Source organism: Neomonachus schauinslandi, chromosome 5 (assembly GCF_002201575.2).
Source record: "Neomonachus schauinslandi chromosome 5, ASM220157v2, whole genome shotgun sequence".
NCBI classification, from domain to species: domain Eukaryota; kingdom Metazoa; phylum Chordata; class Mammalia; order Carnivora; family Phocidae; genus Neomonachus; species Neomonachus schauinslandi.
In genome coordinates, this window is record NC_058407.1 from 136,532,792 (window position 1) to 136,559,859 (window position 27,068).

At 43.5% G+C, this 27,068-nt stretch overlaps 1 protein-coding gene across 2 annotated transcripts in view; it reads left to right on the forward strand.

Annotated features, from left to right (window-relative positions):
- Nucleotides 1-27,068, forward strand: part of LARP4B (La ribonucleoprotein 4B) — a 61,590-nt gene that overhangs the window by 11,145 nt on the left and 23,377 nt on the right. For both annotated transcript variants that reach the window (XM_021690892.2, XM_021690893.2), the window contains exons 3-7: nt 6,139-6,289; nt 6,677-6,817; nt 17,756-17,834; nt 19,782-19,918; nt 25,623-25,726. In XM_021690892.2, coding sequence (XP_021546567.1) covers nt 6,139-6,289; nt 6,677-6,817; nt 17,756-17,834; nt 19,782-19,918; nt 25,623-25,726 — 612 coding nt within the window. The remainder of the gene's footprint in view (nt 1-6,138; nt 6,290-6,676; nt 6,818-17,755; nt 17,835-19,781; nt 19,919-25,622; nt 25,727-27,068) is intronic.

Here is a 27,068-nt window from a genome sequence, read left to right on the forward strand (position 1 = left end):
GGGGAGAGAGACAACATCGACGTGCGTGGAATGAGCACACATGCACACCATGTCAGGCAAAGACATGCCAAACCCGCACTGAATGGACCTGCATTAAACAGTGGAGTGGATTTTGTGGGAAGTCCACAGGTGACTTTTAGAGAAATGGAATTAGGTGAGACTCTTGAGGGATATTCCTGTGTGGCCCAAGTGGACAGATACACAGACCCTCCTCACAAGGTGCTGCAGGTCGTTCCTGTCATCCCAGGGGACAGTGCAGAAATAGCAGTACCACATTGTGGGGACCATATCTTCTCACTCACAGAAGATGCTGTAAATATACCTGAAAATCCGGCAAGAGGGGGTTTGCAGAGCTTCCCAGAGGAATTGTACTCTCAGTTTTTTAATGAACTTGCCTATTACCCAATGGGAGGGTTTGCAAGTCAGACGTTTTCTGAAGGACTGGCCGATGGCTGCGGTGGGTTTCAAGAGGGCTGTCTGTGGGCTCATACAGTTGGGAAAGATGCCTTAGAAGAGGAGCAGGTACCTAATGAGTGTCTGCACAGGAAGCCACCAGACCTAGAGGTCGCTCTATTCTGGATGGAGAAGCCCACTTATCAGCTACCAGTGGCAGAAGATGCTGTTATTTGGGGATGGCAAAATAGAGGTGGACAGTTAGTAAGTATGTTTTACCAGTTTTTATTATTGTGCTGTGAAATGCTAGTGTTTCACTTTGATTGCTTTTAACTTCCACGAAGTTTTGTTCTAAATAATGGGCAGTCATTTGAATGTTTATGTCAAGGCTGTGAGTTACTGTAGCATCAGCTTAACCATTTCCAACCTGTGAGTGTGACTCAATTTACTGTTTGGTATATTTAGGCCAGAGTTTGTGTGCCAGGTCTTGTTAGCACTAAACCCAGCACTGCTGGCCCTCAGACACAGCGTGGTGCAGACCTCTTCTGTGTGTGGACGTTGTGTGTTCCTGAGGGCTGCCCTGTCCAGCCAGGGTCCTTCCTCACGACCCCCTTGTTGGAGCAGAGCAAGCATTTGTCCGTTGAATTTTAAAGTCCTTTCACAAAGGCCACAATTGGACAGTAGACTCAAAATCTGTGCTTTCTGCTACAAATTTGCTGCTTTTAACTGGCTCTGAAGTCTGTCTCCTGTCAGCCAGAAGCACCTGCAGAGCTTGCCAACCAGGGTGCTCACGCCCTGCTCATTTGGAGAAAGCTTCACAGATGCTGCCGCAGCAGGCAGCTAACTGGACCATCTTTCTAGATAGTCTGTGATGAGCACAAACATTCAACAAACATGAAGTTAGTCTTGCCCTTAAAGTAGTCCTTTTGGACATGTATAATTGAAAGGCATACTTCTAACAGCAGAATCTCATTGACTCAACCAGTAGTTTATTTATAAATTCAGTTTATTTTAACTAAAAACGGGCGCATGGGTGGCTCAGTTGGTGAAGTGTCTGCCTTTGGCTCAGGTCATGATCCCAGGACCGGTCCTGGGATCGAGTCCCACATTGGGCTCCTTGCTCAGCAGGGAGTCTGCTTCACCCTCTGCCTGCAGCTCCCCCTGCTTCTCTCTCTCTCTCTCTAACAAATAAATAAAAAATCTTAAAAAAAAAAAACACCACAGAAAAGGAAAAACAAAAACACATATTCCCAACCCCCACCCCCACCTCTGGCAGCCACCAATTTGTTCTGTCTATGAGCTTGGTTTATTTGTTTGTTTTTAAATTCTACATATAAGTGAGATCATAGGGATTTGTCTGACTTATTTCACTTAGCAAAATACGCTTTAGTTCCATCCACGTTATTGGAAATGGCAAGATTTCATTCTTTTTTTTTTTTATGACTGAGTAATATTCCATTGCATATATCCCACATCTTCTTTATCCATCAGCAGACAACTTAGGTTGTTTCCATATCTTGGCTCTTGTAGATAATGCTGCAGTGTACATGGGGTGCAGATATTTTTTTTCAAATTAGTATTTTTTGTTTTCTTCAGGTAAATATCCAGAAGTAGGAATGCTGGATCACCTTTCAGTTTTTTGAGGACCCTCCATGCTGTTTTCTAGAGTGGCTGCACCATTTTACATTCCCGCCAACAATGTACTACGTTCCTTGTTAGCATCCTCACCAACACTTACTGTTTCATATCTTTTTGATAATAGTTTTTAAAATTTTTAAAGATTTTATTTGTTTGAGAGAAGAGAGAGAGAGTGTGCGCACATGCACACATGAGTGGAGGGGAGCAGAGGCAGGGAAAGACAGACAAGCAGACTACTCCCTGAGCAGGGAGCCAGACACGGGGCTCAATCCCAGGACCCTGGGATCATGATGCGAGGTGAAGGCAGCTGCTTAATCGACTGAGCCACCCAGGTGCCCCAGGATAGTTTATTATTAGTGATTTTTGTTGCATTAAGCAAGAAAAATGATTGATGGTAGTAAGGAGGTAGATGTGATTCAAATGTTAATGCCAATTATATGAACATAAGTATAAATGTAACCCTGTAACTTAGGGAATTACTGATTAACCTCCTTTCCATTTCCACATTTGGGACTTTTGCCAGAAGGAGTTACATTCAAGTTAATTGCTTTTGTTTAAGTAGTCGTGGAAGCAAAACACTACAAAATTAGGCCTTTAAGTAATACGCACATAATTGTTTACATAAGTGGGTGTGATTACCAGTCAGCTGTCCGTGTCTACACTTGGTTCATCCATGTAGTGCGCACACGGGCCCTGGTGCTGCCATTTACGTGAGATACGCGTGTCCTTTTTGATTGTGACATATGCCTGGGCGGTGTTCTGATTTGAGTACATTTAATGCAGGTGCTTTTTTTTCACAACTTCATTTCTCAAAGTGCTTGTCCGGACGTTTTTTTCATACCAGTCTTAGGTAGTGGCTGTTACTCCATTTTGCAGATAAAGAGCCAGTGGACTGCTCTGAATGATTAATCTTCTTTGGTGGCAACTCTAGGAATAGTCCATGTTAACTTGAAATAAAAAGTTTGAAAGTTTCTTTCCCTCAGTGTCTCACCTACTTTATTCCCCAGCTCCCTTGTCCTCTTCTCTGATACTAGTTACTCTGATTCCTACTTAGTAACTTGTCAGTGGGACCATTCTTTCTCATGTCCAGAAAACACAGATTTATGAATTGTTAGGTTTGGGGTTTTTTTTTAAATGGAGCCTAGTGTTGGGGGGTAGAGTTTCTTAGGAGCGTCAGAATTTATGGATGCTGTACTTCGAAAGAGTGGTGGTGGTCATTTATATAAAATTGCTCTAGGGCATGGCTGTTAAGGTCAGCTCACTTTTGGTTTTAATAACCACTGCTTAGCCGTGAATTTTCAGTGGAAAAATAAGACATGTAGTCAAGCAGGTGAAACTTGAGTTGTTGATGGACGCTTAGAGTTCCACATGACTGCAAGAGAAGACCCACACCTTAAAGAAATACAACCAAGACAGGTTATTTTTCATGTGAATTACAAAAGGTAATGAACTCTTGGTAATGTTTTGTTTTTGCTGATGTTAGAACAGTTTTCTAATTACTGTCTTTGTGGGCATGTTACTGAAGCTCTCTCTGCCTTGGTTTTTCTTCTCTATGAAACCCTCATAGGGTTGTCTTGATTAAGCTCAAGAAGGTACATGGAATGTGCCTGGTACCTTGTGGACTCGAGGTAGTTGTTGTGTCATCAGCTCCTAAGTATGTGTCTCCATTCTTTCATCCCTTGTCACTTAAGAGTATCACTTGAATACTGGTTAACTGCTTAAAATTGTGTGAAGTCCCAAATATTTGACTTGGATTTGAGTATTTACCACTTAAGAAGTAGTAGATTACATAAGGATAGGTTTCTTTTTTTTTTGATTTCTCAAAGATACTATTTATTTGACAGAGAGAGAGACAGCGAGAGAGGGAACACAAGCAGGGGGAGTGGGAGAGGGAGAAGCAGGCTCCCCACGAAACAGGGAGCCCATTGCAGGGCTTGATCCCAGAACCCTGGGACCACGACCTGAGCTGAAGGCAGATGCTTAACGACTGAGCCACCCAGGTGCCCCCAGAAGGACAGGTTTCTATTCAGTTGTGGCATAAAACTTTTGCACCATTTGTCCAATAGTGGAAAATACAGTTTTTTTTATGTTGTTGCTTTATTAAACATTCATTCCTTGAGCATATTTCTCAGGCATGACTGTACTGAGGTCAGAGCTGCTAGGTATTAGCGATACAGTGGCGAACAAAAGGGCCATGCAAGAGTTGATGGACTCTAGTGGGAAGGACAGATGTGCTGTAGCAGGGCTAGTTCTGCGGTGGCTCTGAGGAGGTTGCTTTTGGGCACTGTGCTCCTGGTATGACGTGCAGTCCGTGTTGGGAATGCTCCAGTGCAGGTAGCTGCAGAAGGTGCTCACAGTGGGAAGGACCTGTGTTAGTGGGTGGTAGGAACTTAGAGGATGTGTAGTGTGTACCTGAGGTCAGGGGGCCATGGCAGTGGGTTGAATACCGTAGTGTGGGAAAGCTTGATGTGTGTTGTTGCATGGTGGAGAGTCCAATCAGAAAAAGGCCTTGATAGCAGCATTGGACTAAGAAAGAGGAAGGGGCATGAGTTCAAAACAAAACAAAATAAAAAACAAAAACAGATGGAAGTCGTGTAGTTGCTGAGGGAGGGTAGTGATGTCTTTGAAATATGGAGTGTCTCCTGTATCATTCTCTTTGCTCAGGAGGGCAGGGGTTGTGTCTGCTTCACCATTTTATCCTGACTGCTGAGCACTGGGACTGGCGCTTAGTGAGCTTGTAGGGAGTATTTACTGGACAGATGCGGGGAGGAGAGAGACCAAAAGTGCACTGGAAACAAACTGGCAGTTTCAATGTCCTATAAGAAGGGAGACTGAAGAGCCGTGCTTCTGGAGTGTGATGCTCCCAAAGAAGGGGAACCCTGCTTCATAAAGAGAATCCCACAGAGGCCTCACCTAGGCATCTGGGTCTGTGGGTGCGCTGTTCGGCTCCCTCACCTCTTAGGTGTGAACAAAGTGCATGCTTCGTTTAACCACATGGGCCTCTCCTGTCAATGTCAGAGTTTTGTTTCTCACTGCAAAGCCTTAATCACCCCAGCCAGAATGAATTTATTCTGTCTTGTAAAGATGATGAATCCACACATGTCCTTGATGGCTCATCATGATATTTCTTGACCCTCTTCACACCTGGAGACAGTATTGGGTAACATCTGCACTTAGGGGTCATGCAGGGAGGCTCCTCCCAGTTCAGGGCTCCTGCCTGGCATTCCCTGAGAGCTCCTGGGACCAGGACCCTTGTCCCTCTCCTAGGAAGCTCTGACCTCTGCATGGTGGTATCAAGGCAAAGGAAAATTATTTGGCTAGGTTTGCTGACAAAATTGTGACAATGAACTGGAGTTAGTTGGGGGAGCAGCTGTCCCAGAGACGTTGATTTTTCTTTAGACTCAGGGATCCACTTGAGGTTTGTGAGCAAGAGAAGAAAAATTGGGGTAGTTAGGTATACCAGAAAAGAGCTCACCTATCCCCAAAGGAAATGAAGGTGTGAGTGTGTGGACACTGGGAGGGTGTTGTGGACACTGTGGGAGGGTGTTGTGGACAAACAGCATTTGGAGCAAAAGTGCCAAGCATGTTGGAGCAGAAAGGAGGCCAGGATCCTTGGACATGAGCAGGGTCAAAGCAGAGGCAGCACCAAGCCCCTGCCTGACAAACCCGTTAGAAGACCTTTGTTCTTCCGAGGGTCTTGTGTTGTCTATAGCCTTTGCTTATATGAGTATTTGAGATTTAAGAATTTTATCCATCTACATTCTATTCAGATTTGTAAATCTGTGAATTGTGTCTAGAACAGAGATGACAGTTAGATCCTCAGTTACTTACTGAATGTCCATGAAGGCAGGGAGCTCATCTTTCACGTGCAGTTTCTGGAGAGCCTTCCACTTAGTAGGAACTAAGGAGCCTGATGGTGAATGAAGCTGAGCTTGGTGTACCAACTTTTGTTACTTTGCACCACATTTTATCCCCAGCGTACACGTAAATAAAACTCCACCTTTCTGGCCTAATTCTGTCACACAGATGCATTTCATGTATGAATTAATAAGTAAAATTGTGTTTGATTGGAGTTGGGATACAAATGTTTGTCACATTTTCCCCTAGGTACCGACAGCCAAGGTTTCGGAGCTAAACCCTAATGCTAAAGTGTGGGGGACTCCTGTGCTGCATTTGGAAGAGGGTAGTGCAGCGGATGGTGGTGTGAGTGCAGACTGGGAGGAGCCGTCGGGCCCTTGCACAGACTGCGGCCAGGAGGGTGAGTTATGAGCATGATTGTGATGAGGAGTGCCTTTGCTCTCAAGGCTTTTTGTCTTTGTTCCCGTTTAACCCATTTTTAAGAAATTGCTAATTGGGGCACCTGGCTGGTTCAGTTAGTAGAGCATGCAACTCTTGATTTCAGGGTTGTGAGCTCAAGGCCCACCATGGGCATGGAGTCTACTTAAAAAAAAAAAAAGAATTAAAAAAAGAAATTACTAATTAAAATTTGTGTCGTGGTTTGTTGCAGTATTGAAGAGCCAAGGAGGTCTGTCACAGTCAAGTTAAAAAATTGAAGTAACTGCAACTGTAAGCTTTTATTTTGTTTTGTTTTAAGAGAAAGTTATTCTTCTAATTCTGCCTTTTGGGATAAAATTCCTAATTACAGGATTGGATGCCAATGACGATGATGACAAAAGTCATGAGAATGTGGCACTATCAGATTTGCAGGAGTCAAACCAAACCGCTGGGAGCACTTTGGCTCTGGATCGCTCAGAACATGAATCTTCACCTGAAAATAGTGAGACTGGTAAAGCTATTTTATGAATTCATTTTTGTGTAGAGTGTGAGCTTTTTCGTGTTGCTTTTTAAAATTTAGCTTGTCTTTCTCTAAACACTGTGCCTTTGATTGCTTCCTTTGATTCTACTTGAAATTCCCTCTTAAGTGGACATGGAGATGAGGAGTCTGGTCGGGAAGGTGCCACAGGGAGTGGAAGATCCAAGCAGTTCCTGAAAGGCGGGTCTGGGTTAATTGGGAGAAGTGGAAGGTGGACTGGAGGGCGAGTTGTCTCTGAAAGTGCAGAGAGGGAACATTAGTGTTGAAGTCCTTCTTCATAAAAAGGGAGGGAGTAGTTAAGGCTGTTTCCAGAAGAAAAAAAAGAGCAGGGGGAAGACAACAGTTCTCTTTGGGGCCAGGCTCTGGGCCGATGTAGAAGTACCTCGGAGTGATGGGTGCGGATGACTTACCTCGAGTTTGGTTCCCCTGCATCTAAACGACCAGCCACAGTGTAAAGCCCCAGCAGACTGTGGGGTGGGCTACACTCGCATCATTAACGACTGGATGGGGCAGCTTGAGTGGGAGAAATAACTGCCCGAAGTTGGCTAATCAAAGCAGACCAGATGCATGTGGAGTGTGTTTGGTCTCCCAGGTGATGGTCTGGAGCTACACTTGAGTTAGGGAAGGCCCACCTTCCCGCTGCATTGCTGTGCTGGTCTTACCAGGAGACGGTCTGTTAACACATGTTCTCGCACCTATTGCCCACAGACTTCAATAGGACAGCAGCGTGTCCATGTTGGTTTTTCCCTGAAAGGACGAGCCCCATGATGACCTTGCCTTCACGGTTCCTGCTGGCACTCGTCTCTCCCGCCCTCCTTCCCGCCTCTGCCTGTGTCACCCAGAGCCTCTTCTCAGTTACTTCCTTCCATCAGTTCTCCGCCTCCCATGTGCCTACCTGTTCCTGAACGGATCGACAGTGGCTGAACAAAATACGTAGTGTGTGGAACGCTGTCGTTTTGAGTTTGGGATTACAAACTCCCAGCTGGCCCCCGGCACAGCCCCACAGTGCTGCCATGGGGCCCGGTGCGGCCGAGCTCCTGGATAGCCATATGGCGCCTTCTGTTTTCTCTCAGACCCTAGCACTCTCCTCCTCTTCATTTTTGAGGGTATAGAGCAGTACATTGATGTACAATAATCATCACGTATTGGAAGTGCATCCCAGCTTTTCTGTAAGTTTTATTTTCCCTGGTTTGGAGCACAGCATTGAGTGCATGATAGAGTTGATTTGCTCACTCCTCCACTCCCACACTGATTCCTCTACCAAATTTGGTAAGATGTGTATATACCTGTAACACCATCAAGATCAGGAACATACCTGTCACCACTAAAAGCTTCCCGTGCCCTCTCCTTGCCCCAGGCAACCACTGATGTGCTTTCTGTCACTCTAGGTTAGTTTGCATTTTCTAGACTTTTACATAAATAGATTTTTATGGCATGTGCTCTTTCTGTCAGGCTTCTTTTACTTAGCTTACTAATTTTGAGATTCACTGATGTCATAACATTCATAGGTCATTTGTCTATTTCTGAGCAGTATTCCATCCCATCCTATGGCACAGTTTGTATTTCCATTCACCTGGTGAGGAATATCTGGGTGTTTCCAGTTTGGGGCTATTACCAATAAAGCTTCTGTGAACATTTATAAGGCAAGACTTTGTATAGAAGTACGTTTTCATTTCTCTTGGGGAAATACATAAGAATGGAATAGATGGATCATCTGGTCGGTTTATCTTCTTAAGAAACAGTAGAGCTGGGGCGCCTGGGTGGCTCAGTCGTTAAGCGTCTGCCTTCGGCTCAGGTCATGATCCCAGGGTCTTGGGATCGAGCCCCGCATCGGGCTCCCTGCTCCGCGGGAAGCCTGCTTCTTCCTCTCCCATTCCCCCTGCTTGTGTTCCCTCTCTCGCTCTGTCTCTCTCTGTCAAATAAATAAGATCTTTAAAAAAAAAAAAAAAAGAAAGAAAGAAACAGTAGAGCTATGGTCCATCATGGCGCCCTCTGTAAGTGCGTCACTGGGGATTGAAGCCCCAGTGGCTCCATGTCCTCATCAACACTTGATGTGATCGGTCCTTTAATTTAGCCATTCAAAAGGTAGGTAGTTGAATCTTATTGTAGTTTTAATTTGTATTTCCTAATGACTAATAGTGTCAAACATCTTACCATATGCATTTGCCATTTTGGTGAAGGGTCTATTCAGGTGTTCTGCCCATTTTTGTATTGGGTTGTTTCATAACTGAGTTTTGGGAGTTCTTTATATGTTTTGTACACAAGTCCTTATCAGATTTATAATCGCAAATACATTCTCTCAGTCTGGCTTGTCTTTTGTTGTTCTAACAGTATCTTTTGAAAAGTAGTAGTTTTAAATTTTGTAGATAGTCTAGTTTATCAGGTTTTTTTTCTTTTATGGATCTTGCTCTTGGTTTTGTACCTAAGAAATCTGTGCTTAATCCAGAGTCACAAAGGTATTCTCCCAGAGGTTGTATTATTTTAAATTTTACATTTTTAAGGTCTGTGGCTCATTTTAAATTAATTGTATATAGTGTGAGGTACAGCCGCAGAGTTTTTTGTTTTTGTTTTTTTTTTACTTGGGTAGGTATGCATGCAACTGTTGTATCACCGTTTGCTGGAAAGACTCCCCCTTTTCCACTGAGCTGTCTTTGTGTTGTCATCCGGATCATTTGTCCCGACATGTGTCAGTTTATCTCTGGGACTGTGTCTTTCTTTTCCACCCATCTGTTAAATCTGTGTTCACACAGTGCCATACTTGTGATTACTGTAAGTAATTCTTATAATTTTTTTTTAAGATTTTTTATTTATTTATTTGAGACAGAGAGAATGAGAGAGAGAGAGAGCACATGAGAGGGGGGAGGGCCAGAGGGAGAAGCAGACCCCCTGCCGAGCAAGGAGCCCGATATGGGACTCGATCCCAGAACTCCAGGATCATGACCTGAGCCGAAGGCAGTCGCTTAACCAACTGAGCCACCAGGCGCTCTACTGTAAGTAATTCTTAAAAGCAGGTGGTGTGGGGCACCTGGGTGGCTCAGTCGTTAAGCATCTGCCTTCGGCTCAGGTCATGATCCCAGGGTCCTGGGATCGAGCCCCGCATTGGGCTCCCTGTTCCGCGGGAAGCCTGCTTCTCCCTCTCCCACTACCCCTGCTTGTGTTCCTTCTCTCGCTATATCTAGCTGTCAAATAAATAAAATCTTAAAAAAAAAAAAACAGGTGGTGTTAGCTTTCCAATTTTGTTCTTTATCAGAATTTTTTGGCTATTCTAGTTCCTTTTCATTTCCATACAAGTTACAATGACCTAGTCAGTATCTCCAAAATGGTGAGATTTTTATTGGGATTGCATTGAATCTATAGAGTCGTTGGAGAAAAACGACATTTTAATGTGGTGAGCAAGAGCTGTTGTATTGTCTCCACTTGGTTAGGTCTTCCTTAATTTCTCTTGGCTGTATTTTTTACTTTTCAGTGTACTGGTCTTCCACATCTTTTGTACTTAAGTATTTTATATTTTTTTGGTGCTGTTGTGATTTTTAAAAAAAATTTGATTTGGAATTATAGTATATAGAAATATAATTTTTGTAAATTGATACTCTCTGGAAGCATGTTAAGCTCACTAGTTGTAGGAACTTTTTGTGGAATCCATTGTATCTTCTACATAGACAGTCATGTTACATTCAGCTTTATTGTAAATACATTCAGCTTTATTTCCTATCCAATCTGGTACCTCTTTCTTTCTGTCTTTCTGTCTTTCTGTCTTTGCCTCTTTTTTTGTCTTGCCTGATTGCCCTGGATAGAGCCATCATTACAAAGGTGAACAGAGGGGTACCTGGCTGGCTCAGTCAGTGGAGTGTGTGGCTCTTGGTACGGGGTTGTGAGTTCAAGCCCCATGATGAGTGTAGGGATTACTTAAAAATAAAATCTTGAAAAAAAATTTTAAAAACAAAGGTGAACTGGGTGCCTGGGTGGCTCAGTTGGTTAAGCGACTGCCTTCGGCTCAGGTCATGATCCTGGAGTCCCAGGATCGAGTCCCGCATCGGGCTCCCTGCTCGGCAGGGAGTCTGCTTCTCCCTCTGACCCTCCTCCCTCTCATGCTCTCTGTCTCTCATTCTCTCTGTCTCAAATAAATAAATAAAATCTTTAAAAAAAAAAAAAAAGGTGAACAGATCATGAGAGCAGACATCTGACTGATCATAGGGGAAAAACATTCCATTTTACCAGTAAGTGTAATGTTAGTTTTGGTTTTATGTACTTGACCTTTATCAGGTTCATGAGGTACCCTTCTCTTACGTTTGCCGAGAGTTTTTATAAGGAGTGGTTGTTGGAATTTGTCATGGTTTTGTCTCCATCTGTGGCAATGATCATACTTTTCTTTTAGTGTTAGGATGATTTTTCATGAATTCAGTACACCTTACATTCCTTGGATAAGCTTCACTGGGTCATGATGTAACACACTTTTGATTAGTTGTTGGATTTAAGTTGGCCAGAATTTTGCATAAAATTTTCATACCTGTGTTCATGAGGGATGTTGGTCTGTAGTTTTCAATGTATTCTCCCTTATGCGATTTTTTTGGAAGAGGTTATCATTTCTCTTTTAAATGAAGAGGTGGAGCCATCTGGGCCTAGGGTTTTGTGTGAGGGAAAGTTTTCAACTACAGTTTTTGTTTGTTTGTAAGTAGGCTCCACACCAGCGCGGAGCCCAGTGCGAGGCTGGAACCTACAACCATGACACCAAGACCTGAGCCGAAGCTGGAAGCTGGACACTCAACCATCTGAGCCACCCAGGTGGCTCTACAGTTGTTTTTTTTTATGTAGGGCTACTCAGGTTGTCTGTTTCTTCCTGAGGCAGTTTGTTACTTGGGTCTTAACAAAGATTCAGTCCACTTCATCTAAAGTGTCAACTTGGTTGCTTCGAATTGCTCATAATACTGTGTTTATTCACCCGCTGTAGGATCTGTAGCTATGTCACATAATTCATTATTATTATTGGTAATTCATGTCCACTCCCCCTCCCCCGTAATGAATCTGTGTAGAGGTTTGTCAGTTTTGTTGATGTCTGAAAGAACCAGTAGTTGGTTTCATTGTTTTTCTCCTTCCTGTTTCCTTGGTTTTCTTCTGATCTGTATAATCTACTTTCTCTTCATTACTTGGGGTTTAATTTTTTTTTCCTAGTGTCTTGCAGTGGAAACCGAACTCATTGATGGGAAGCATTTCTTCTTTGCTGAGGTAGCTATTTACTTCCATAAATCTCCAAAGTACTCTTTTAGCACAGTCTCACAATTTCTGATATATTGTGGGTGTGGTTTTAAAAAAAATTCAGTTCAGAATTGTCTCTGATTCCTTTTTTATTTATTTTTTCTTTGATCCATGGGTAATTTAGAAGTCTGGTATTTAGTTTCCAAATATTTGGGGATTTTCCAGGGAACTTTCTTTTATTGGTTTCTATTTTAATCTCCTTACAGTCATGGGACATAATTCGTATGACTTGAATCCCTTTAAATTTATTAAGATTTGTACTGTGGCCCAGAATCTGGGCCATCTTAGTACATGTTCCCTTTGCCCTTGAGAAGAATGTGTATTTCGCTCTTGTTAGGGGGATGCTCTGTAGTTACCACTTCTGGTGGTCTTCATTCGTTTGTGTAAATCCAGACTTCCTTCTGGTATCCTTTTGCTTCCACCTAAAGGACCTGAATGTTTCTTGTAGTGCAGATCTGCTGTGATGGATTGTTTCAGCTTTTGTGTATCCAAGACCATCTTTATTTTACATTCATTTTTGCTTCGTATAGAATTCTCTGTTGTCAGATTTTTTTGTCAAGCTCTTTTTCTTTATCAGTGGTTTTGGGCATTTTGATTATGATGCAACTTAAAAGCAGTCTTTATGTTTCTGTGGTAGGTGTTCATTGAGCTTCTTCAATCTTCTGTGATTTATAAATGTTTTCACCAGACTTGGAAAAATTGGGGCATAATTTCTTCAAATGTTGCTCCAGCCCCAGTGCCCCCCTGGCCATTTCTTTTCTTTCTTAATTTCTGGTTATTCCTCTACTAACACCCTTGAAGTTGTCCCAGAGCTCCCTGATCCTCTCTCTCTCCTCTCTCCTTATCTCTCTCCCTTTTTAAAAAATATATATATTTTAAAGATTTTATTTATTTGACAGAGAGCGACAGCACAAGGCGGGGTGGGGAGGGACAGAGGGAGAGGGAGAAGCAGACTCCCCACAGAACAGGGAGCCTGATGTGGGGCTCGATCCCAGGACCCTGAGATCATGACCTGAGCCGAAGGCAGACGCTTAACCTACCGAGCCACCCAGGTGCCCCATCCTCTGTCCTTTTTAAAAATTCTTATTTCTTGGTTTCATTTTGGAAAGTTTCTGGGATATCTTCAAATTCATTAGTCTTCTACAATGTCTAATCTGTTGTTAATTCCATTAAGTATATTTTTAATATCAGACATTGTAGTTTTGATCTGTAGAAATCCCATTTGGGTCTTTTAAATATTTTTCATGTTTCTACCTAACTTTTGAAGCATGTGGACAGTTGCCATTATAATGTCTCAGTCAGTTAGTGTTAACACCTGTGTCGACTGTTCTGGGTAGGTCACTGTTAGTTAATGGGTCAGTTTTCCTGCTTGACATTCATAGTCATTTTTGGTTGGGTGCGTAATGTTTTTGTATTTCTTTCTTTAAATAGTTTGAGTATTGTTCCAGGATGCATCTTACTGACTTGGAAACAGTTTGATCCTTTTACATCTTGTTTTAAGAGTTGTTAGGCAGGAGTGGAATGGTGCTTAGTCAGGGGCCGGTTACTTCCCACCCCCAAGGCAAGACCCCATACTCTGTGCACCTGTAGTGTTCTGGTCCAGCTGGTGGGAACAGGCGTTCCTTCCAGCCCTATGTGAGGGAGGGATGCATGCTGTTTCTCATCCTTCCGGGCAGTTCTTCCCCACTTCAGGGATTGCATCGCACTGAAGTGGTGACATTTGTGCCTGCTTGAGAGGCCATCTGCAGCTCTCTGTCGACCCCCTCCCGGTGCATCCTATCCTGCACCCTCTCCTGTGCCTCTTAGTCCAGCATGTCCACCGACTTCTTCCTGGCTTCCCGTCCCACTTTCTGAGCCCGGGCTTGGGAAAGTTGTATGGGACTGATGTTCCTATATCTGGAAAACTTGTTTCATTTATTCTGTTTTGTTTTTCCATTCAAAAGCTATTTATTCAGAACGCACCATGTGCCCCATTTACTTGGGATAGATCAGTGAGCATAACTTACGAGAGCCCCTGCTTTACGAGAGCTTACATCTGTTTGGCAGACAGACAGTTATTAATACACATAATAAATAAGTTTGTGATAGATAAGGTAAGAGGATGGTAACTACAATAGAAAAGACAAAAGCGTAAGGAAGATGGGGTAAGGTTACAATTTTTTCTAGCTTTATTGAGGTGTAATTGACAAGTAAAAATTGAATATATTTAAGGTATCCAACGTTGATCATTTGATATTACATAGTCACTGTGAAATGATTACTATAATCAAGCTAATTAACACATCCATTACCTCACAGAGTGTTTTTGTTTTTCTGGTCTTGGTATGCTGAGAACACTTATGATGTACTCTCTTAGCAAGTTTCAAGTATACAATACAGTATTGTTAACTATAGTCACCATGCTGTACCTGAGATCCCCAGAACTTCATTCATCTGATAATTGAAAGTTTGTATCCAGTGACCAACATCTCCCTATTGTCCCTACTCTCCAGCCATGGGTCTACCCTCTGGTTGTATGATTTTGACTTTTTAGATTCCACATGCAGGTAAGATCATGTAGTTTTTCTCTTTGTCTGTCTGACTTATGTCAGCATAGTGCCTCAGTGCTCACGTTGTCTCAAATGGCAGGATTTATGGCTAATACCCCAGTGTGTGTACACATGACATCTTCTTTATCCATTGTCTGTGGACAGCCGCTTAGGTGGCTCCTTTGTCTTGGCTACTGTGAGTAGAGCTGCAGTGAACACGGGAGTGCAGATAGCTCTTCAAGATACTGATTATTGCCTTGGGATATATGCCCAAGAGTGGGATTGCTGGGTCGTAGGGTAGCTCTGTTTTTAACTTTATGAGGAACTTCCTTCCATACTGGTTTCCACAGTGGCTGCCCCAGTTTGCATTCCCACCAGCAGTTTCTTTTTCTTCACATCCTTGCCAACACTTGTTATCTTTGTTTTTTGATGATAACCATCCCAACAGGTATGAGGTGATATCTCACTGTGGTTTTGATTTGCATTTCCCTAATGGTTAGTGATGATGATGTTGGCGACAGGACCAAGCCAAACAGGGCTGTAGCTGAGTCCTTAGGGGACAGAGCGTTTCTGGGTCTGTAGCTGGGGCCTCTGGCAAGCCAGCTGCCTGGATGCAGGGCCTGGCTTAGCCTTGGACTGCACCCAGGTTTCAGTCTCCTCCCTGGATGCCAGAGCTCCCATTGGGCATTTTTGTCTGAGGATGGATGCCGGATTGTTGCTGAGGGGCACATGAGTGGGGACCTCCTGTTCCACCATCTTGCTGGTGGCACTCCCTCTCCGTTTCCAGCTGTTTTGCTGGTTGTTCTCTGTCTTGCCTAGAAGCAGATAACCTCATGTCTGTGTCTTAATTGTGAGGACTGGAGCTGTCAGAAGAGTACACCCTGACACCTGGACGTCTCACATCCTCTGTCTGTGACCCCAGAGACTCCTGTGTTCACAAGGGACCCTTCCTCAGCTGTGTGAGGAGTCTTCCACATAGCTCTGTCCTCTCTTATGTTACATGAGACTGCCTTGGACATCCTGTCTTCCTCCACCAGAACTCTCCAGAAGCAGTGTCTGGACCAGCTGCCTCTTTGTGCTCACCTCCCCTGTGACTTCAAGCCCCGTCCAGCTGGACTGTTGCCCCAGCCTCATCACCAGCACTGCCTTTATCCAGACCTCCAGTGATGTGGTGCCGCCAGACCGAGCGGGGAACCCATGTCTTCCCTCACCTGACCTTGCCGTGTCCTCTCTTTCCTGCTGACTCGATGTCCTGTCTTCCTCGCCCTGTCCTCTCAGTTTTCCTTAGGAAATTGGCACGCCCAGGGGTCAGTCCTAGACCTTGGCTCTATTCTTGGCTCAAGTCTCACCCTTCACCTAGAATGTCGCAAATATTAGTTTATCTTAATTGTTTGCATTGGCATTGTTGCATTGGCATCCTAACTAGGCTCTTTGCCTCCCTCTTGTGCCTTCACTGTCTGTCTTCAGCACAGAGCAGAGCAATCGTTCCAAGATGTAATTTGGCTTCCTGTCATATTTAGGTTAGAATTCTCATGTCCTCATTGTAGCTGGCCTGCTGGATGTGACAGCCACCCTCCCTGCCAGTGTGGCCTCATTCTGCGTGTGTTCCCCTGTGCACTGCATCCCCTGCTAAACAGTGTGCTCCCCCAGATCCCTGACAGGCCTGCTGTCTCCTCCATCGGGCTCTGCTCCGTGCCTCCTCTGGAGCAGCACCCCTCTGGCTGGCATGTCTGGAGCAGCTCTGGCATGTTCTCCCCATGCCTTGTGGTATTCTCCTTTGTGTCTGATTCTACCTGACTTTATGTTAAATGTTTATTTATTCAACTGTGGATTGCCTCTCTCACTATGTGCAGAGAGTTTGCCTTCTTTAGGCTGAGTAAACAGTGTTGCGAGAGTGCCTGGCATGCAGGAGACAGGACATGTCTGAAATCTGTGGTGGAATGTGAATTTAAATGAGTGCTCAGGAGAGGCCTTTCTGGATAAAGGAATGACATTAGATTGTGTTTCAAGGGCCATTTGTAATTTCCAGCCTCATCAAGTCCATTGGTTTTGTTTTGTTGTTTTAGGTTGGTTGGGGGTTTTTTTGCTTTGTTTTATTGTTTGCTTGCTTTTGCTGGTTGGGGGTGGATTTTGTTAAAGCTCTATATAAAACAGGCACAAGCTCTCTGTCCTTATTTGTTAATAAGTGCCCTACTTTGTCCTTACTTTTTGATGGTCTATGACTTTTAAAATTTAAGTGTTTCTTCTCAGAAAATTCCACATATAGGATTATGCACATCTATGTAGAAGTGTATGGAAAACTGTTAGTTCTTCGTGTTTCGGTGCCTTTGATAGCCTGGCCGCCTAAAAATAGGGTCCTCACCTCTTGTGCAGAGTCCAGGGGGAGGAGCAGGGGCCTCACCCCAAACTCCAGTATGAAAATCCTGCTCTCACGGTGTGTGGGTGCTGGGGGTGCCAGGGCCTTACCCTGAGCTCCAGCTCACTGTCTGGTCTGTGACCAGTGCCTCGTGGGACACACGCTCAGATGTCACCCACTGTGCTCTCTGGCATCTTAGGAGACGTTTCTGCTAGAAGCTGGTGCCAGCCTCGGTCTGCTTACTTGGTATTCTCCCGTAGGGTCTCTGAAGCACAGCACTTCCCACCTGTAGCTTTGACTGCCTGGACATTTAAAAGCAAGTTCATAAGGCTCTAGTGTAGAGACGGCATAGTCCTTATGGCCTGTGTGCTCAGAATCCCCAGCCTTTGTCTTTCTGGCCTTTATTTATCTTTCTCCTTATTTAGTATTCTGTGTTCTTGTAGACTACCTGAAAGTCCTTTTTGAATTGAGACAAGGTATTACATAAACTTAACTTTTTTTCTGGGAGGGAAAGAAGGACCTCTAAACGTTGGTAATAAATCTTACTCCTCAGATTATTTTTGTAACTACTGTTTTTGTTTAAGGGAGAGGGGATTTTAAGTTTTTAGCCTCTGATTTCCTTTTCTTAGTAGGTAAAATAGTGATTTTTTTACTGTCTGTGCACAGTGTAGATGAATTAATATGTATATTGAAAACATGAGAATCACCATGCTGAGTCATCTGCTTGGTAAATTTTAAGCCATTTTTCCTGAGTTGATCATTTCTTTTATGTAGGAGGTAATGAATCTCAGCCGGAAAGCCAGGAGGACCCCCGAGAAATACTTAAAAAGACATTGGAATTCTGCTTATCTAGGTAAGGATGCCAATGGGTTTTCTGGTACCTGCTGTCTCAGGTGTTCTGCACTAGCTATTATGTACAGATGTGATACTATAGAGAAGGGGTAGAGATCTGTTGATATCTTCATAGGACATGGAGAATATGGAGTAGCAGTAGTCTTTTTGACATGGTGGAGAACCAAACCGAATCAGCTAAGCCAGTGTTCCCCACAGTTCTCCACAGATTCATCATTATGATCATTACCTGGGTTGCTTTTTGAAATTCAGAGTCCTGGCTGCGACCCCCCACCCCCAATACCACGGAATCAGACTCTGAGGGTGAGGCCTCAGGTCATCAGTCTGACAGAGACTTTTTTTTTTTTTTAAGATTTTATTTATTTTGAGAGAGAGAGTGAGCGAGAGAGAGAACGAGCACAAGACGGGGAGAGGCAGAGGGAGAAGCAGGCTCCCCGCTGAGCAAGGAGCCTGCTGCGGGGCTCGATCCCATGACCCATGAGACCATGACCTGAGCTGAAACCAAGACTTGGACGCTTTAACCGACTGAGCCACACAGGTCCCCCCACATTTTTTATTTTATTTCATTTTTTAAAAAGATGTTATTTATTTATTTGTCAGAGCGAGCGCACAAGCAGGGGGAACGGCAGGCAGAGGGAGAAGCAGACTCCCCACTGAGCAGGGAGCCCGATGTGGGACTCGATCCCAGGACCCTGGGACCATGATCTGAGCCGAAGGCAGACACTTCACTGAGTGAGCCACCCAGGGATCCCTTGCAGAGACATTCTTGAGTACAGTGAAGTTTGAGAACACATTTCCTATCCTAGTTCTCCCAGTATGCCAAACCCTGCAGTAGCAAATTGTTCTGTGTATGTACCGCTCGTATGTTTAGTTGTTCCTTTATCCTGAGTAGTACCTTTTCTCTTGACAAATGGAGTAGAACCTTTAGTTCAAAATGGCAGAACGATACATACAGGAAGATGGGATTGGGTTAAATGTAATTTTCTTTGAGTGCGATGATAACTGATGGGCCATGTGGAAGATTTTCTCTCAGCGATGGAGATTTTTCAACTGTTTCTTTGGGCCTGCCTTCAGACTTTCACAGAGTGTCTGAGGAGGGCCGCTCTAGAGACTGTGGGGCTACATGGAGGGGAGGGGTGGGGAGGGGCGGGTACCGCAGCTTGCCTTCCTGGCCCACACCTCCCCAGTTAGGCCCCGGCACCAAGCCTCAGGGCATGCTCTGAAAGGGAGAGCTTCTGCCCTGAGGCTGTGAGGTGGAAGAGGGGGGTCTGCACCTCTCACAAGCTCCGCTCTGTCCCTCTTGCGCTACCTGACAGGTGGTGGGGACAGAGCAGCATTGCCCTCTGCGGATCTTGGAGACTGTCCTCGGCCTTCCCTGGGACCATCGTGTCTGTGTTGAGATGTTCCGAGCACATTGTCCTGTTTATGGAGGCTTCATATTAGGAGCATCGCCATAGGCCAAAACCCCAGCAAGTGGCTCACCTTCCCCCGAGCTGCTGGTGCCTGCAGCTTACCTGCCGTGACCCCACACCTGTGTTACTGGTCACGTGTCCTTCTCTGTAATTCTGGCTGCACGTGTTCCAGACGGCACGTGGCACCAGCCTTTCCTGGCCTTTCCATAGCTTTCTTAGCTTTGTGTTCTTTCATCTGGATTGTCTTAACCTAAAAAACTGTGTTTGTATTTTTAATAAGCTACTCAAACACTTTTTAGAACAAAGATAAGCTATAAATACATTTTTAAGGGATTACCCACTCATTCATTGTGACTGTAAAAGGTGCACTATATTTTTGCTCTCCCAGAACTTCCCCTAAGGTCAGAGAGCTGACAAGAAACAGATGGGGTTGGAAGTCTGATGTAACTCTGAAGCAGTGCCGTGCCTTGCTCGCCCTCTTTGGAAGCGTCCTTTTAAAGAAGGAGTCACTAAAAGTTCTTGTCTTCTTTCTGCAGGGAGAACCTTGCTAGTGACATGTACCTTATATCGCAGATGGACAGTGATCAGTATGTGCCAATCACCACGGTAGCTAACCTGGAGCACGTCAAGAAGCTCAGTACTGACATGAACTTGATCGTGGAAGTGCTGAGGTGTAAGTAAACGGCAGTCTGGGCGGGCGCGTACGTGGTCTCGCAGCGGTGTGGCCCTTCAGGTCCATAGCCAGTCATTTAGGTACTTGAAGGCAAGTGGGGTCTTCTTTCACCTTCCTACCTCTCTGACTGGCCCCTGTGTGTGGTGAGGGGCGTCAATGGGCTCCGTAACTCAGACCCCGCATATGCCACGTCTCAGGGAGTGGGCCTAAGGAAGGCTGCCACAGAGAGGGACAACTGCTGGGATGTTGGTGAAATATACAGGAGATGACCGTCTTTGATGGAAAGTACAATGCATTTTCATTAGCATTCCAGCAACAAAAAGGGCTTCTTTAAATTTCAACTTCCTGCTAAAGCTTGAAAGGTGAAATAGGACTGGTTTTCTTTAAAAGGGTATTGTGAGCAAAGTTGTTTCTTGGACATTTGGCAGCATCAGAGGAAGGTTTAAACATTACATCAGACCTGCAGGGGTTTGGGGACTGTGGGCCTTTAAGGGTGAAGCGCCTGCAACCTAACCACTTTGTCGTATGTTTTTGAAGACACCATTTGACCGAGGTTATAACTGACGTCCAGGGAGCTGCGCTGCATGTGTGTGCAGTGCACGGCTGGGTCAGTGTGGACCTCGGTGTACATCTGCGAAACCATCACTGCCCACAGTTTTCTGAGGGCCTTTGTACTGCTTCCAGTTCTCCCTGCCACCCGGGATGGCTTCCCTGGGGATGAGTTTGAAATTCAGTGTACAATATATTGGATATATTTTTAAATGGGATTGTTTTTAATTATAAAGAGTCACTTTCTGTAATAGGACTGCAAGTACCAGATGGATTATTTCTGTAGTTTCCCTTCTCAGGGCTGCTCTGAGTCCTTCACAAAGAACACAGAATACATTGTGTCCCCCCACCCCAAATATTTCTAAGTGAGGGGACATCCACCTTGCCAGAATTAAAACCCCATTTCCCCGTGTCAGCACTGTGACTTTCCGTCACTGACACTTAGGCAGCAGTGCTTCCGTACTCTCCCTGGCGTGGCTGACAGGTAGTGATGATTTTTTCTTGTGTGCATTCGACTTCATAGAAGAATAGGTGAACGTCTTATCTTAAAACTTAGTTGGATTTCTATTCGCAAATAAAAGTTCTCCACTTTCTGTTCCTAGGCAGATTTTGTAAGGTCATTAAATTATTGGAGCAGATGGTGAAGAAATGAGCAGACGTAATCTATGAAGTTTGAATTCTGAAAATTATAACCACTGTCCCAAGATAAGATAGCTTTATGCTTTCCAGCATTGCTTTGTTTTTGACACTCCAGAACAGAAATCTGTTTGTTGGATCGGTTGAGTTTGGTTCTGTGTGACCCACTTATAAAGGCCAGTGGCTTTCCTAACCTAAAAAACACTTTACCCAGTTAACATTCTTTGGTTATTGTTAGGAATCCCAGATGTAGTTATTTCTTTTAGGCATTCCTTGGAAACTTGGCTGCCCCGTGGATGATTTCTCGGTTGACGCTTGCTGGCTAGGAGTCTTCATGCAGAGCACGAGGATGTTGAATTGCCCTGTGCCCTGTGTGGTTGCTGCAGGGAGCCGCTTCTCCCCGTGGACCCACAGCCCTGCCACCCTCCCCACCCTTCTTCTGCCTTCCCTGCCAGTACCGTCTCGGGGGGGGGGGGTCTGCAGTTGTAGTGGTACCTCCTGTCCATCTGCCTTCAGCTCTTGAGTGTCTGATTGCTTCTTTTCACTCCAGTTGTAGACAGAATATATGTGCATATGTAATAACCTAATGAACAGAGTGTAGTTAGCGTATTAGTTGTAGTTCTGGGCAGGGTGACATAAATAAGCCTCTGTGAGCAGAGATCTCCTGTTTAAATCTTATCCCCATCCCCCCAAAAATGCCTCACATAGAACATTAGATACACAGTAGACACTTGATAACATTTTATTTTAATTTGAATATTCCCTAGTACAACACCAAAACTCTAGTGTTGATTGAATTGCGTAAATTATGTTTTTGTGTCATAATACACGTGGTACGTAGTGCATGGTACAGAATGTCTGATTCAAATGCTTTGTTTTTACACTTTAATATAGTTGAAATTGCTAATTTAAAAATAGACTCAGATATAAATACATTGTGATAGAGCCTCACAGTGAATACTAGAACAAATAAAACGAACTAGGCTACATTTTCAACAAGAATCCATTTTAAAATCGTAATGCTGAATACAAAAGCCTATTTTACGTAAGTACAAAATGATAACATCTGTACAGAGTTTAGATATGAGTAAAATAGATAGAACTCTGCTTTTCATGGGTTCAGAGGTCCAGGGGTAAGAGTATAAAGACCTGAGTGGGACTGACTCCCCTGACTAAAGGTGAACGTTTATGGGGAGCACACAAACTGCGGACAAAACTGGGGGATGAGAGGCACGGGGAGTTTCGCCAATCCCTGTTTGTTGTTTTGTTTTTACAGCTTTCTTGAGGTAGAATTTACACACCTTAAATTACACGTGGTTTACATGTATATTTGTTAAATTATGACATCTTTATACACACGTGGAACTACTGTAATGAAGATAATAAACATACTGTCGCCCCCGAGAGTTTCCTCCTGCTTCAGGCAACCACTCGTCTGCTTTTTGTCGCTGTACCTTAGTCTACATTTTCTGAAAACTTTATGTAAAGGGAATCAATCATGCAATAGCCTTTTTGGGAGGGGGGAGGATCTGGTTTCTTATAATTATTGTTGAGTCTATCAATAGCTTATAGCTTTTTATGGCTGAGTCCTATTCCATTCAGTAGATAGACCACATTTGGTTTATTCACCCCGCAGTTGATAGACTTGGTTATTGCCAGGTTTTGACTACAAATAAGGTGCCATGAGCATTAGTGTGAAAGTCTCAGTGTGCACAGAGGCTTCCGTTTCTCTCGGGGTCAGTAGTTGGGATGGTATGGTAGGTGTATTTTAACTTGTGAAATTGCCTGCCGGTCTCCAGAGTGGGCTGATGCGGCCTCCATTGCTCCACACCCTTGCAAGCACTCGCTGTGCACGGGCATTTTACTTGCAGATTTTCTAGTTTTATCTCATTGCTGTTTTAATTTCTGTTTGCCTAATGCCTGGTGACACCAAACAATCTTTTCATGTGCTTGTTTGCTCTCCTTTTATCTTTGATGAAACGTCTGTTCGTGTGCCCTCCACCCCACCTTTTTATTAGTTTCCTTACAATTGAGGTTTGAGGGGGTGTGTGTGTGGTCTGAAATACTGTATTATCTATGTCCTGGATATAAGCTGTTAATCAGGTATATGGTTTGCATTCTCCTGGTCTCTAGCTTCTCTTTTTTTATTCTGCTAGTAACAGTATTTTTTGAACAACACAGTTCTGAATTTTTGTATAGTCCAATTCATTAATTTTTTTCTTTTATGGATCTTGCTTTTGGTGTTGTATCTAAGAAATCTGTTCTTAATCCAAAGTCATGGAGGTTTTCTCCCAGAAGTTTTATAGTTTTAGGGTTTACATATTTAGGTCTGTGGTCCATTTTAAGCTAATCTTTGTACGTGGTTTGAGGTATGAATCTAAGTTCTCTGCCCCCTCACATGTGGGTATGCAACTGTTCCAGCACCGTTAGCTGGAAAGACTCTCCCTTCTCCACTGAGTTGGACTTGGTGCTGTTGTCGGGATCATCTGTCCCCACACTGCGGGTTTATCTCTGGGCTTTGTGTCCTTGATCTGCTTCTCTGTTTTGACACCTGCACTTCAGTGTCTTGATTACTACTCTGGCTTTGTAAGAAGTCTTCAAGTAGGTGCAGAGTCTCTCAACTTTGTTTTGGCTCTTCTAAGTGCTTTGCGTTTCCATATGAATTTTAGAATCAACGTGTCAGTTTTTCAAAAACATTTTTATTGGGATTGCATTGAATCTATAAATCAATTTGGAGAGAATTGACATCATAACAGTAGTGAACACAGTATCTCTCCATTTATTTACATCTTTTATAATTTTCTCTTGGTAATGTTCTGCAGTTTTCAATGTACAGGTCGTCCGTATCTTAACAGATTTATAACTATTTCCTGTTTTTGACACAATTTTAAATAATGTTTTTATTTCAATTTTCATCAGTGCTAGTATGTAAAAATACAATTCTCTTTTGTATGTTGATCTTGTATACTAAAACTTTGTTAAACTCCTCAATTCTAGTTTTTTGGGAAATTTTTTCAGATTTTCTACATAGAAATAAGCTTATTGCCTATGAATGGAAAGTTTTACCTCTTTATACCCAGTCTGGGTGCGTTCAGTTTCTGTTTCTTGCATTATTGCCCTGGCTTAAACCTCCAGTACAGTGTTGACTGGAAGTGGAGAGAGTCGGTGTTTTTTGCTTTGTCTTGTCTTCAGTAAGTGTGATGCTAGATGCTGACTTTTCCTAAGTAAGGAGGTTTCCCTTCCATTCCTAATTTGCTGAGAATTTTTTTCCAGGAATGTTGGATTTTGCCAAATACTTTGTCTGCATCTGTGAGGTAATGGTATGTTTTTTTGTTTTTTAGTCCATTAATGTGAATTACATTGCTGAATTTTCGATTGGTAAACCAACCTTTCATTACTGAGATAAACCCCACTTGTCATGATTTATTACTATTTTTATATATTGTGAGATTTGATTTGGCAAAATTTGGTAAGAATTTTTGATCTGTGTTCACAGGGATATTGGTCTATAGTTTTCTTGCTTTGTATTGTTTTTGTTTAGTTTGGATATCAGAGAGCTTCTGGCTTCATAGGTGGAATTGGAGTGTATTCTCTTAAGCGTTTGGTAGGATTCTCTGAGGACACCATGTGTGCCTTGAGTTTTCTTTTCTCTCCCAGATCTGGGTCTGCGTTGGTGACCGTCATCTTAGAGCGAGCTTTGGTAGCGTGTGTCTTTAAGGATGTTTCCATTTCGTGTAAGTTGTCTAACTTAATGTTTATTAGCAGGAACTTTTTCATGATACTCCCTTAGGTCCTTTCAATACTAGTAGAACCTGTAGTGAAGTCAGTCTTCATTCCTGATGTTGGTAACATGTCTTTGTGGGGGTGGACAGCCCTGAGCCCTGATTGTGGTCATGGTTGTGTTGTGACTGCAATCTATACATGCAATCTATACGGTTTCATAGACCTGACACCAGAACAGAACATCACAAAAAGGAATGTATGTAAAAACTTGTGAGGTCTGAATCCAGCCTGTCCCTGTGTTAGCACTGTTGTCCCAGCACCACCCTCCTTATATAGACCGTGGGCTGCGGTTGTGGAGGACGTAACCGCTGGGAAGGGCTGTGTGGGGCGCACATGGCACCTTGTTGTGAGTTCAAAATAAGTCGTAATAGGACGGAAAACTATTTTATGTTAGGCGCTCATAGAAAAGAACAAGCCAGTAGCTCTTGAGTTGTGATCTACATGTCGGTTGGGCTGTTGAGAATCCTTGTTTCATGGTGTTAAATTTATTCTAGCTCTTAAAGGACTTTTTAAAATTCCTGTGCTCCTTAGTTTTGAGAAATTTAACCTGAGGGATGGGTGTAAAACCTTCTGATGGTTTGTGTTATGGTATCCCACTGTATACAGCTGTCTTCATTGTGTTAAGTAAATACAATATAGCACATCAGACTGGAGTGTTTATATTATGTCATAACTAGAATGCAAATGATTTGTTTTAATATTTGTATTTTACCCTTCATTTTTCTTCTCTTTGTAGCTTTACCTTTAGTCCAAGTGGATGAGAAGGGAGAAAAAGTAAGGCCAAATCAGAGTCGTTGCATTGTGATCCTGCGTGAAATACCGGAGTCCACTCCTGTAGAAGTAAGTCTCCTCAGAAGGGCGGTTGGACGTGTTTTGTGGGTTTTTGTTTATTTCTGTTTACTTCTTTGTTTTTTAGAGGGTGTATTGTAAAGAATACTCCTAGTAACACTTTCTTCCCAGGATTTACACACTGTTAGTTGCAGTGTGATTCATTTGTAAGAGTGGTACTCAAATGTTTTGGTCTCAGAACTCCATTATATACTTCACATTAAAAAATACTGAAGAGGCAGGGAAGCCTGGATGGCTCAGTCAGTGAAGCGTCTGCCTTTGGCTCAGGTCATGATCTCAGGGTCCTGGGATCGAGCCCCAGATCGGACTCCCTGCTCAGGGGGGAAAGTCTGCTTCTCCCTCTCCCTCTGCCCACTTGTGCTTGCTCTCTCTCACTCTATCTCAAATAAATAAAATAAAAAAGAAAGTACCAACTTAGGCAGTAATTTTAGGAAACCACAGTATTTGATAGTGTCAGAGTCCTGAAAAGTCCTCTACAGTTCCTGCTTTGCTGTACAATGTTACCTGTCCAGACACTTAAACTGAGGTGCGTTGTGTATTGAAAACCTGGTGGTTGCACAAGAGCCTTTGTGTGAGGCTCCGATAGAGTCAGCCCTTGACCTGTGTAGAGCGTGGCAGTTCACTGCTGCGGGGACTCTTCTTCGAGACCCCAGGAAGTTTGCTTTGTCAGTCACGCGTCTTCCGTGAGGTGTAGGCCCGAGGGACTCGGGCCGCGGACATTCTCAGAGCTGTCTCTGCAGAGGAAATCGGTTAGTGTGTGTGCGGGTGTATGAAGGACACTTCTTGGTGTAGTGTACCAAAGGTGAGGGTTCTAACAAGCCTAGGATAAGAAATTACACCCTTCTTGAATATGGCATTGTTCTAGCAAGTTTTACTTTCTGTTCAGCTGAGGCTGTTTTTACTAGTTCTATATTATATGTGAAGAAAAAGAAATAAGGAATGAATTTTTTTGTCCCTTTTTTTTTTTAAGGTTCTAAATATGAAGTATCTTATTTCTTTCTACCAATCTGGATGTCTTTATTAACTCACAATAATATTTAACACATAGGTCCTTTGAAATATTTGTAAGGACTAACCAAGAAGAATTTTCTACTTTTAGCTGCAGACATTGATCTTGGTATATTTATATTATTCCAAACGGCACACCCTATGTCTGTTGTAAAACTTGAACCATGGAAGTTTTTTTAAAAAGTTTTTTTAGTAAACTAAGAGTTGAAACAGAAAGGGGCGGGGGAAGCGGCGCAAGCTGAATGAGAGGACAGGAAGCCTGCAGAGCACTGAGCACACAGAGCCCCTCTGCTCAGGCTGGCGCCCCCTGCCCCGGGGGCTTCAG